General features: G+C 41.2%; 2 protein-coding genes across 4 annotated transcripts in view; one reads left to right on the top strand and one right to left on the bottom strand.

The window, feature by feature from the left end:
* The window catches only part of hoga1 (4-hydroxy-2-oxoglutarate aldolase 1), a 23391-nt gene extending 18289 nt beyond the window's left edge, over positions 1–5102 (top strand). For 2 of the 3 annotated variants that reach the window (XM_077569847.1, XM_077569845.1), the window contains one exon: positions 4926–5102. The gene's annotated coding sequence lies outside the window, so the exon portion shown is untranslated. The remainder of the gene's footprint in view (positions 1–4925) is intronic. The other variant, XM_077569846.1, reaches the window with a different exon arrangement.
* Positions 3017–12117, bottom strand: LOC144054661 (uncharacterized). The gene is made up of 5 exons (XM_077569849.1): positions 11964–12117; positions 10194–10265; positions 4949–5063; positions 4748–4857; positions 3017–3700 (listed from the first exon to the last, which is right to left on the bottom strand). Exons 2-5 carry the CDS (start codon positions 10258–10260, stop codon positions 3558–3560), a joined length of 435 nt encoding a protein of 144 aa, XP_077425975.1. The 5' UTR covers positions 10261–10265; positions 11964–12117; the 3' UTR covers positions 3017–3557.

Here is a 12117-nt window from a genome sequence, read left to right as displayed (position 1 = left end):
ATTTTCCTATTGATTATTCCATCAACTAATCAAGTAATCGAATGTTTAAAAACTGTAATGACACAGCCTCTGACCTGAAGAGGTTGCTTGAAGCAATGGTAGTTATTACCGAAACAGCCAGCAGGTGGCAGCAGAGTATAAGAGATCAACCAGGGCCATGTTTAAACAAAACTGTTTTTACCACAGTTTAAATAAATTTGTGAATAATGATGAAACTTAGCTTATTCTAATGCTAATTGCTGCAAAATAGAAATCTACTCTAATCTTTCTTTTGGTAGGATCAATGTTTTTATAGCAATAGAACACAATATTCTGTGGGCTTTGCAAAATCAGTCAAAATACAGTAAAACAGCCGGGAGTGGAAGGGGGGGGGGGTTGCTTGAGTTTTAATTACGTGATTAGTTACGATTAATAAAAATTCTGAGATGTGATTAATCTGATTAAAAAATGTAATCGTTTGACAGCTCTAATAATAACCCAACAGAAAAGCGACAAATAATTGATTGCCAAATTAATTAATACACATTTTAATAATTGATAAATCATTTAGAGACCTTGTTTTAATTGACAGAATAATCGATTAAAATCATTGCTAGTTTGAGCCCTAAAAGAAACAAAGCCAATTTCAAGTGCTGGGGAAGCTAAATATAAGTCACGCTGACTCCACTTGCATATTAGCATAAATCCCCCTGAAAACTAATTATAGCAAATCTCCCACTTGGCGTTAGCTCACCATTCATTCATCTTTTGTTCTTGAGGAGAAAACAAGAAAACCCCCAGAAGTGTTTCCCCCCCCCAAAAATGAGCAACGGCTCCTCAAAGCTCGTAGCGAGCAGAACGGCAAACATCCGCAATGGAATTTGGATGCTGTGAAATGGCTTTAAGGTGCTTAAAGGGCTTTTGTGATCCTCGACGAGCGGCAGTTGTGTAACACACAAAACGCACGTGTGACAACAAGACGCACAAAGTGGACCGACACGCTTTTTAACACGTTTAAGAGTAACAGTCGTCAGGGCTCTGATCTCAGAGCCAATTTGGAGTGTGAACGACAAGCACACACGCACACACAGATGCAAACTGCATCCCTAATTAAACACGCTCACAGATAATCATATGACTGACAATTGACTAGTCGCACCACACACACACACGCACACACACGCGCACACACACACAAACTGTACACAAATCCCAGCAAGCACGTCAACTTCATTCAAACTCATCGCGCGCCTGGTTAGCGTCACAACAAAACACTGCAAGAAGTGAGCACTCGTGGATGCTCCAGATCAAAATGTGTCCTAAATATAACCTTAATTTAAAAATAAATATTGTAGTACCTTGACTTACAATACTTGAACGATCAATTTTTCCCACAGTAGTGCATTGAATGCCAATAATTTCCTTTTTTTTTTTTGAGGAAAACTAAGAAATAAATTGTTTTTATCATGTCAAATTATTCGTCTTTTGGATGTGTAACTATAAGGGGCGTGGCCTAGTCTGATTGGCTAGTTAAAGTTCAGTGTGAGTGTTTTCATTTAGTTTTTGTGTGTTTGACTTGTTTATCCCATTCACCCCCCCCCCCCCCCACCCCACCAAAAAAAAGTCTGAAAGTGCATCAGCGACCGTGGCTCTCCTTGCCCACATGCAAGGACATCACAAACTAAATTGCCCCATTTTTCAATTTTTACTTCACTTGATCAGTTGCATAGCCGAAGCTTGCTTGCATGTCAAATTTTAGCTCACAGTATATGAATGAATGAATGAATAATATCACAAGTGAAGGTGCTTATAAGTCAAGGTAGCACTACTCCATCCAAAGTGCTGACTCGGAGTGGTCAGAAGACATACGTATACGCTTAATTTGTGATTTGTCACTGATTCTGGGTCAGCAGCCGCCGGCCGGCACTGCGCGGTTGGCACTGAAGGAGACGGAGGTAATTGATGGCGGCTGGTCTGGGATCAGACCGAGCGTTGAAAGGGCACGGCGTGATCGGGCGAGGCGGAACGCGGGAGGCGAGAAGTCAACCTGAAACTTCCTGCTTCGGGAGCACCAATGAGAAGCCTACTTGTGTGCTTGTTATGGTTCGGAAGGTCAAATAAATACTCCCAAGTCTAAAGTTCAGGACTTTGAGTAAATATTAATTAATTAAGATGAAAACAAACATGATTGGCATTTTAGGGTTGTCCAGCTGTCAAGTATACATTAGTTCAAAACTGGCAGGAGTCGGGCAAAAAATTTAGGAGTTTTAGGAACCCTATAAAATTGGCCAAAATATGCCTAAAATGGCAATTGAGCCAAAAGGGCAGTATTCCTGTGTTTTTATTTTTGTTTGTTGGTCCACACATGACAGATATGCCTACCATATTTCCTGTTGCTAAAGCTTGGGGACCGAATTTTCAAAATAATTAAAAAATTACCCTAAAATGGATGCTTCAAAACAAAACGTACTGTGTCTACTCATGGTAGACTAAATGAAGCGAAACTGACTTCAGGGGATGAATAAAAAAAAAAGAAAAATCACCCACAAGTTGTGGGCCACAAGCTCTCTATTATACGAGTAATTCATGCTTTTTGGCGAGGCATCACTTTTTTGCTGCGCAGGCGAAAACGAAAATGCTTACGATTTAGCATCTTCCATCCGTCTAATGTTATGTGGTCCAAATTTGGTAACAATCGGACAAAAGGAAAAATGCCCAAAATGGCTGTTTCTCACCAAAATGGCAGACTTCCTTCTTTTCAGAAAAAAAGGTAGAGACTTTTTATGCGTCTACCCATGATTGATGTGTGTACCCAATTTTGTGTTTTTAAGTGAAACTGGTTCAGAGGCTGAATAAAAAAACAACAACAACAAAAATGAAGTTGCCAAGCCAATATTTGAAGGTTGTGCCTGCAAATTAACCCTAAAATGTCTGGTTCAAGCCAATATGGCAGACTTCCTGTGTCTTTTCAGACATGGCTTCTTGAAAATATTTTTTTGTGGGTGGAGTCATGATAGATGGTCTACCAAAATTCATATTCTTCAGTCAAACTGGCTTTGGGGGCCGACTTAACAGTCGTGGGGGGCCCAGAGCCCATTTATTTGAGTTGAATGCCAAACCCGTTGCAGCAACAACCAGCCATCGTTCGCGTGGAGCCTTCCAGCTAAATTTAATGAATTGCCTTCATCTAACACAACCTATATTATATTTGAAATCCCGGCGGACGCTCAGGCGTTTATCCTGGCAACTATAAACCCACGGTCCGACGCAGTGTTGTAACCACGGCAACCAAATCACAGTGTTTCGTTATCAAATGTGTTCCCGGATGTAAACACGATGTTTTGGAGTTTGCAACGCTGTGAAAACAACACGTCTGAATGCACTTTTGAGTTGTGGACTGGTCTCAGGACAGCTGAGCGTGAAGTGTGTAGCACCACTGTGTAGGCGTCCGGCTGATCCAGAATCAGTGACACCCAACAAACAAAAAAAAAAAAACAACAACAAACGGTAGATGGTTACGTTACGATGTGGTCATGGTGGAAACAGACGAGTGGTCTGCGACGTGGTGGTGGTCTGCGTCACATGGCCAGGGCGCGGGCCTTGGCGGCGGCCGCCTGAGCCCTCTGGACCGCCATCGGGCTGCTCTCCCGCCGCGTCAATTGGCTGCTCTCAAAGACGCCCTCGTGGCCGCCACCGCCGCCGTCCACGAACGTCAACAATCCTGTGATGTGCGCACGCACATTTTAAAACCGCTTTCATTCAGCAAGCTGTACAGTATTCATTTTTGCTATATTGCGGTTTATTGTTCTTTTGTTGTTGCTGTAAGTCATTTTTGAATTGCTTTTACTTTTTTCATCTATTTTGCGTGGGTCTCGAACGTAACCCCCGGGAGATAAACAGTGGTTCGCACTACTTTGAAACCAATTTTTAAATCACTTTCATCCGTCAAACTAAAACAATAAGAGCAATATTATAAATGCAAAACTATCATGAAGGATTTTAACTAAATGGAGGTCCAACTGAATTCAGATTCCAAAGTTTTTCAAGTTCTGACCCAAGAGAACAAAATGCAGCATACAAATATTCTACAACACCACAAAAAATTGTTCAACAACCATAATAAATTGTATCAAAAGTACAAAACCAAATATCAAGTTAACTGACATGTTAGGTTTACATTGCAATCTGGATCAAATCCGGTTCAAAATGTCTCTTTTTTTATGTATTTAAATATTTTAGTTTTGGATTTCAAGCTGATGATTGATGAGGACCGCATCACAGCGAGGAATGCCTTGGACTTGAGTCAGCGGCGTCGCCTTTCTGTTAAATGTTAGCCAAACGCTGCGTTAATGTTTAACTCCATGACAACATTTAGGACTCCACATTTGGCCACTCCTAAAAAAAAAAAAAAAAACACACACGCCTATTGAGTGTTTGACAAAATATTCTCGTTCCTTTTAGGCGTTCAGCAGCAGTCGACATTATGGTCCGTTACACACAGGACAGCAAGCTGGGAAAAAGCCAACTTCGATGGCCCGTGTAAAAGGGTCAAGAAGTATTCGTACCTTGGAAAGTGCAAAGTTTGCAGGCTGACTTGAACCCCCATTTTTGTACCTTAAACACAGGATAGCGAGCGAGGAAAAAGCCAGCTAAAATGGCCAGTGTTAATGCGGATCCTGTTACTCCCTCTGAAACCTTTTGCTCAACTTCAACCATTCGCACAACAGTGACACATGGAAAAGAGCAGTGTGAAAGGGGCTCGTCTTACCGGAACCTTTCACACATCCGCTCCTAAAGTCACCCTCGAATGTCATCCCATCAAAGCGCGTGAAGACGCCGGCGCCCTGGAACTTCCCCTGCACAAATTCTCCTTCATACCTTAACGGCAACAGAAAACGTTTGACATTCAACGGCCGAAGTCCAAAATCGTTTTTTTCTCACGACAGGCAGGAGGCATCAAAGGCCAGACCTGGAGCCGTCGGCGAAGACCAGCACGCCGCAGCCGTTGAAGAGTCCGTTCTCAAACTGGCCCGTGTAGCACGTCCCGTCGCTGAAAGTCAGCTGGCCGCGGCCGTGACGCAGACCTGCGACAAGAAATAAAATACTTACATACGGTTTGTCAACAGTTGTTGCATGTAAATGTTTCTGGGTCTTCTTATGACTGACAAATCTCATGTTGATGAGAAAAACTGGCTTCCAGGGATGAACAAAAAAACAACAAAAACTACTCATCCAAGATGAAGTAAATGTGGCCAAAGTGTGCTTAAAATGTCCGCCAAAATGGCGGACTTACTGTCTTTTCAGGTTTGACTTCTAGAGACTTTTTAGTGGATCTACTCTCGATCTGTGTGTCTAAAAATGTCATGTTGCTCAGTCAAACAATTTGTTCCGACTCCACTCGACTGGAAAAGCTCCACGGAGATTAAAACAAACGCGAGAAAAGGGCGGAGAAAAGAAAAATGAAAATAGGAAGCGCACAAACGGGAATGAAAGTCGACGTGACGTGGATGATCAAGAGTCTTTTTCCTTTCTGGCATGACTGGAGATATTTTTAGAAGCGTGTTTCATAAACGCTAATAAACACGGCGACACTCTCTTCTTCTTGAGCAAAGACCAATCGTATTTTTGTTTTGTTTTTATTTGTCAGTGGGATTTGAGCTGTGAAATCCCGTCAGAGTGACACCCCCCTGTCATGGCGGTCTCCGAGCTGTCCGCGATGACGTCCCCGCGGCGCGTTGCTGACAAAACCACTTTGCCACGTCTCGCGCGCGCGCGCTCCAGCTAGGCTAACGCGCGCTTTTGTCGTAAGACGTCACGGCTGAGTGACACCAAAGACAAAAACACAAAAGCCGACATCCAGTACAGCCTTCGAGAATATCCTCGCGTCTCTTTTTTTCATGGAGACCTTGAACTAACCCTACAGCTGGAGTTTGTCAAAGGACGTGCCCTGGACAAAATGTTTGCTTCAAACCAAAATGGCTGACTTCCTGTTCAATGTTGGGGATGGGATCTTGAGACCTTTAAGTTGAAAGAAATCAACACTTGACACCAATCTCAATGATCATAACAAATTCAAGGGCTCGCACTTTGACAAAGTCCTCCCGAACCAACTGTACCCCAAACGGAAGCCGGTATACTCGACAAGATGGGCAATGCTCAATTATGAGTTGCTAGTCAGTTTGTTACTTAGTTGGTTATTTATTTAGCTATTAAAGCACTTATTATAGGTTGGTCAGTTAATTAGATTGTTCGGCAGTCAGTCAGTAGGTTAGTTAGTCAGTCTGTTAGTCACACAGTTTATAAATTAGTCGATCAGTCAGTCAGCTAGTCTGAGTTGGTTGGTTCATTAGTCAGTCTCAGTTCTCGCAGTCAGTTTAATGATTAGTTACTTGGTCAGTTAGAGGTGGTCAGTCAGCCATCTTGTAAACTAGCAGATTGATCAGTTAGTCAGTCAGCCATTTACTTATTAGTAGGCCGGTCAGGTACTCTGTCAGTCTGTAGGTGGGTTTATTCAGTCAGTTGGTTACACAAATTCCTACTAGGGAAGTCGTCAAAAATAATCCCCGAATGGAAGAAGGTATACTAAGGCAAAATTGTGAGAATCTCGAGTTTTGGTGATCGCATGTGGGCGAAGTAAGGCATCACAGATGATCAGTTTGAGGCTTTGCCATGAAAAAAAGGTACGAAGGTATACGATGGTTTTCATGTGTTTCTTTTTTTGGTGTTCAGATCAATGCGGGACTGGATGGCGTGTGATGAAGGACTTTGAGCGCGAGAAGAAAGCCAGCTCGTGAGGGTTTTTTTTCCCCCCCACGTCATATGAATATTCCAAGATCCACCGTCTCATTTCACATTTGAATATTCCCAGCGGGGGCATGAGCGCAACGGGCACTTCTCGTTAGCAAACGAGGCCGATAAGTGGCTGCAGGTTCCTCGCAAGTGAGGACTGTGATTTAGTGGCGTTTAGGGGGCGGATAGGAAAGGTGGCTGATTGGGGGGGGGTTATGGAAGAGGAAGGTTGGGGGGGGGGGGGTGTAGGCAGCTTTATAGCGGCCAGCCAGTTTGCTAATGGCGAAGTAAATTAACGTTCCATCTGTCAGAAGATTGTGGTTTGCTCTTTAATCTCAGCGGGCGATTTGGACCAGAGATTTGGACAAACTAAGTCCAGATCTCTTTGCTCTTCTCAATATATACATCATGATCATACATATGAGTGTGTGCATACAAACCGAACACCATTAAGTATTTAAAGGCTAATGGCGGCTTTAAGACAAACCAGGAGGCATTTTCCAGGGGGCGCTAGCAACACTGTAGTGTTTTATAGTGACATTTCAACACCATCCTCTGCCGACAAGACCGTGCAGCTAACTTAGGGAGTAACTGACTGACTCACTGACAAACTAGCAGACTGACTTAATGACCAACCGATGTACAATTTGACTAAATGACTGGCCAAACGACCTACTACCTAGCTAAATTGTCTGACTATTACCCACCTACACGCTGACTGACTAGTTAAACTAACAGACAGACTGAGTGTGGCTAACTCACAAGCTAACTAATGGTCTAGCCGACTAAGTAACTAACTGAGTGACCAAATAATAATGTAATATGAGTCTGACTCACTACTACTAGCTGACTAAATGACTGACCAACCAAACTACCAGCTAACTAACCCAAGGGCCAGCAACGTGGTAGCTCACCGTGGACCATGTGAGTAGCCACATTTTTGGCAACAATATTCCAAACGCTAACTTTATTTAAATGACAAAAAATATATACATATTGAAAAGAATGTGTATATATTCTTCTAAGATTGACAAGCACACTGGAAACTCTAAAATCAGACCATTGAGGTAGAACAATTTGAAATGTTTATGCAAAAATCTCAGTTCATTGAGGTTGTTTTCTTTGGCTTTTCGTGTTTTTGTTTGTGGCACTAAGTGAGCTGGAACCCATTTAGGTCTCCTTCACAATTTGTGACAGTAATCAAAATGGTGTTTTTATTTTGATTGCTAGAATGTGTGTTTGAGTGACAGATTATCTGTGGATAATGTCCTGTGCTCGGACTTGATCCGTCCAGTCGTAACGTAATCCGCAGTTCATCTCCTTTTGGTCAGCGTTGCTGGCTAATTGCGGATGCTAAACGCGCGAGTGGGCGTTAAAAAGGCTTCCGGCTGTCATGGATGATTGGTGACCTACTTCCTGTAACCTAATCACCTGCTGAATTATTCAACAACACACACACACATTTTTTTTTGCGAATCTTGATACCATTCAAAATCAATAACTTGGACTAATTACAACTTTATTCTATTAAATTTACTACTTTTCCCTCTCAAAAATATAATACTTTGGAAATCTTTGGAAAATATTTGTTCCACCCTCCCAAATACAACTTATCATAATATTCTGCTTTTTTTTCTGGTAATATATTTGAATTATTTAGGTATTTATCTTGCCGTGTGATGGTAGTTTTTTTTTCCGTAGAAGGCTTTCTGTTCTGGAAAAAAAACAACCTGAAAAAATAAGCTGTCATTCCTGTGAGATTGCTGCTGTTCTCTCTCTCCGACTTTATTTAAAAATCCAACTTTATTCTAAAAATATTATGATTTATTCTAGCACGATTATGACTTTTTCTAATATTAAGACGTGCAATTACATTTTTTTCGTCTCATTATTATGACTTCTGTCAAAACACTTTGCCTTTATTCTCAAAATCAAAAGTACTTTATTCTCCTAATATTGCATTTTGTTGTTGATGAAACTACAACTTCAGCCACCCAAATGCTATGCTACTCTCATTATTACTTTTCCTCCAAAAAAAAAAAAAGAAGACTTTATGCCTTTAAGATTCTGAAATGTTCTCTTAAAAAAATTTTTTTTGTGGGGTTACGTCACTCCTTTTCCCCTTTTTTGGAAACATAATATTCGGATAAGATTCCCACTTTTTTTTGAAAAATATAGCTTTATTTTCAGAAAGTTACCACTTGACAATGTAGACAAGACACTGCATACAAAAATACATCTTTACCATTAAAATGTTGTTTTTATCCCAAAATACAATTCCGCTTTTTTGACATTCAAAAACTACAATTTTATTATGAAAATGTTAAAATTTTTAAAAAATCCAAAGATGTTTTTCTTGTTTGATTTCTACATTTTTTCCTGAAATGCAGCGCTTTTTTTCTAAATTTGTGAACTACTTTTTTTTCCTGAAAAAATACCGGTAAGCATTTAATCTCATAAGATTCCAAATTGTGTTCTTAAAAAAAAAAAAGTCTGAAACATACGACTTTGCTCTCCTAAGACTGACAATTTTTTTAACCACTAAAACACAACCCATTTTAATACCTCAACGGTTGCCGTGCAGCTGCATCAACATTTGTTGTTATTGTCTACTAAATGTTGTGTAGTGAAAACAAAGAGGACACGGCAGCCAAAGCCGTCGCCACTTTATGCTTGCTGACGCGGCGGTGAGCATATGTTCACCCATTGCCGCCTCGCACCTTGGCGGGCGTGTTGAACCTTGCCCCAAAGTGTTTAAACAACAACAACAAAACTCTGAAGGAGAAATACGGGCAGAGGTGTTGCGATCGCGAATCCCGCCGTGCGGCAGATGGTGCGTATGCCTCGTTTATGCCTTCACGTCTTCTTGAAGGAAACTTAACATGTTCTCACACACTGAGTGACATCACAACCAATCACTGCTGTAGTTACTGACGCCTAATGAAATATTGACGGTTCAAATTTTTGCAGCACCAAAATATATTTGCTTATCTGCCTTTTTTGGGGGAAACGAGGTAAAAGGGGCAATGAAAATGTCTGATAAAGATGTTTTCTAATCTTTCTGCAAAAGGCGCCAACAACGATATATGGTCAGATCAGGCGGGACTTAAACAGAAACCCTGGTCACGGGAGTGGGGGGGGAGTAATACATGCTGACTGAGTGATCTGGTGTGTTCTTGTAACCATACATGACATGACATGACTCTCTCTCAGCTCGACCTCCAGGCCTCCTTGTCACAACTCGCTTGCTTCAGCACATGAAAAAAAGCCCAACATGACCTACACACGCGTGAAGCTTCTTCATCGTCATGCGTGTAGCGTGACTGTGATGATGATGAAGATGATGATGATGATGATGAAGTTGAGCTGGGTTATCATGCAACCGACACGTGTGTGCCGCGCATTCAAATGTGCGCCTTCCTTGCCTTCTCGCCATTCCCCGTGGTATTCCTCGCCGCTCGAGTACGTGAAGGAACCTCGTGTCAGGGTCATGGATCCTGCGCACACACAAACACACACGCATTATATTAGCATCAGCATGATATGCAATGAATGGAAACGCCATTAATCTTTTTTCCACCCCCCCCAAAAAGTCATTTTTGTGTTTTTAATAAGTTAAAATAGCACTCTATAACATTTTATTTGAGAAAAACATTGAGAAATATGATTAAAAAGAATGTAAGTTTGTGCATCATGATTTAATGCTACATTCAAATTCATTGTGCTGCTCCTTCTGGTGTGCCGCCATGGTCTGTACAAGGAGACAAAAACGTCATTATTTGTAGTGGCTAAAGAATATATATATATATATATATATATATATATATATATGCCTGTGAGTATTGTTATATCATTTGTCTCTCCAAGTGTTGTTCCACGAGTTTATTTCAAATATCCATTATTTCGAGAACTGCTCCAATGGATGGTAACATTCGCACGTCAATAGGCATTTTGCAATTTTTGTTTGCATTAAGCTACGCTGACTTTCCTAAGGTAAAGCGATGCTTGTTTTAATACACTCCACAAAACAAAACAAATCGATCATAGGCACCTGAGATGCTGATTATTAAATATATATAGATTGTTATAGATGTGCTTTGCTACTTTGACATTCAGTTGTGCTTGTTTATAAGCTCAACTCTTTCGTGAGAAAAAAGGCTTATTACCTGTAAAAAAAAAAAAAAAATAGTGGCAATTATAATAATGGCAATTGTTTTGATATTTTCAAAGGTTGAAGTGGACATGGTTAGAGATGTGCATGTGAATTTTGGTGACGATTCATAGTATTTTTGTGTCATCAAGCAACGCTTAGCTTTTGTACATGTACAGTTATGCTCATAAGTTTACAAGTTTGCATATGTAAACTTACAAGCACAAGTGTACTTCTCAAAGTTGGCTTCAACAAGTCATGCTCAGAGCAACGGGTAATGGAAAAATGCCGATGTCATTGCGAGCCAGCGCTCTGACCCCGTGAGAACGTATTTGAAATCTTTTTGGTTAAATAAATTGTCCCCGTGCTAATATTTTAAGTTACATGGGCCAGCACTACCCATTTTGAAGATTCAGGCCAAACTAAGCTTTTAATTGCCATGGCAACACATAGAGGCTGAAATCTGACATCTACATGCTGAAAGCAGTGCAGCCAATGAGGAGAATACACAGGTTGGGAATAAATTAATTTCATGGAACAAATGTTTTAATTTAGGTCATAAATGTGTAGGTGGTGTTCCTGATCATGTTGAAGTCAGCACAGAGTGTCTTGTTGCCATTTGACCATCCGCCACATTTGTATCCATGATTTTCTTATCTTACTGCTTTTGTTAATTCAGCTGTTAATTTTCAGTCCTTTGACTGTTGATCATACAGCGACACAGTTGGAAGACATTCGTAATGATATACTATAGTGACACAGAAGGCATTTTCTTTGTCTTGCTTCTTTTTTGTGTTGTTACAGTCTGAATGTTTGGACCAACTAACAAGCCTCCGTGTGTAAGTTTATTCGACGTTATTGTTTGTGAAGTGCCATTGTTTGTCGCTGTTGTGTGATGAGCTGAAGAGTGGAGTGTCTCTCCTCCATCGTATGTTACCACAGTAACGGCGCCCGGATCCCTTTCATCCTGCCGGCAACGGGACTGCCAGCCCCCAATCAGAACACAAATAAATACACACACGGCGAACAAAAATGAAGGTTTTACCTGTATAACAATACAGCGAACTCGGTTGTCTCGCTTCTACATCGCTGAACACAGCGCCGACAGATGGCGGAAATCAGCTGCTAGCGGCGACAAATTAGCCTTTTCCTAGCTGACGCTTTTTACCGGAAGTCCTGTCCAACGCAGCGCCAAGATG

The sequence above is a fragment of the Vanacampus margaritifer genome, chromosome 7 (assembly GCF_051991255.1).
Source record: "Vanacampus margaritifer isolate UIUO_Vmar chromosome 7, RoL_Vmar_1.0, whole genome shotgun sequence".
Lineage (NCBI taxonomy): Eukaryota > Metazoa > Chordata > Actinopteri > Syngnathiformes > Syngnathidae > Vanacampus > Vanacampus margaritifer.
This window is presented reverse-complemented; position numbering and strand designations above follow the sequence as displayed.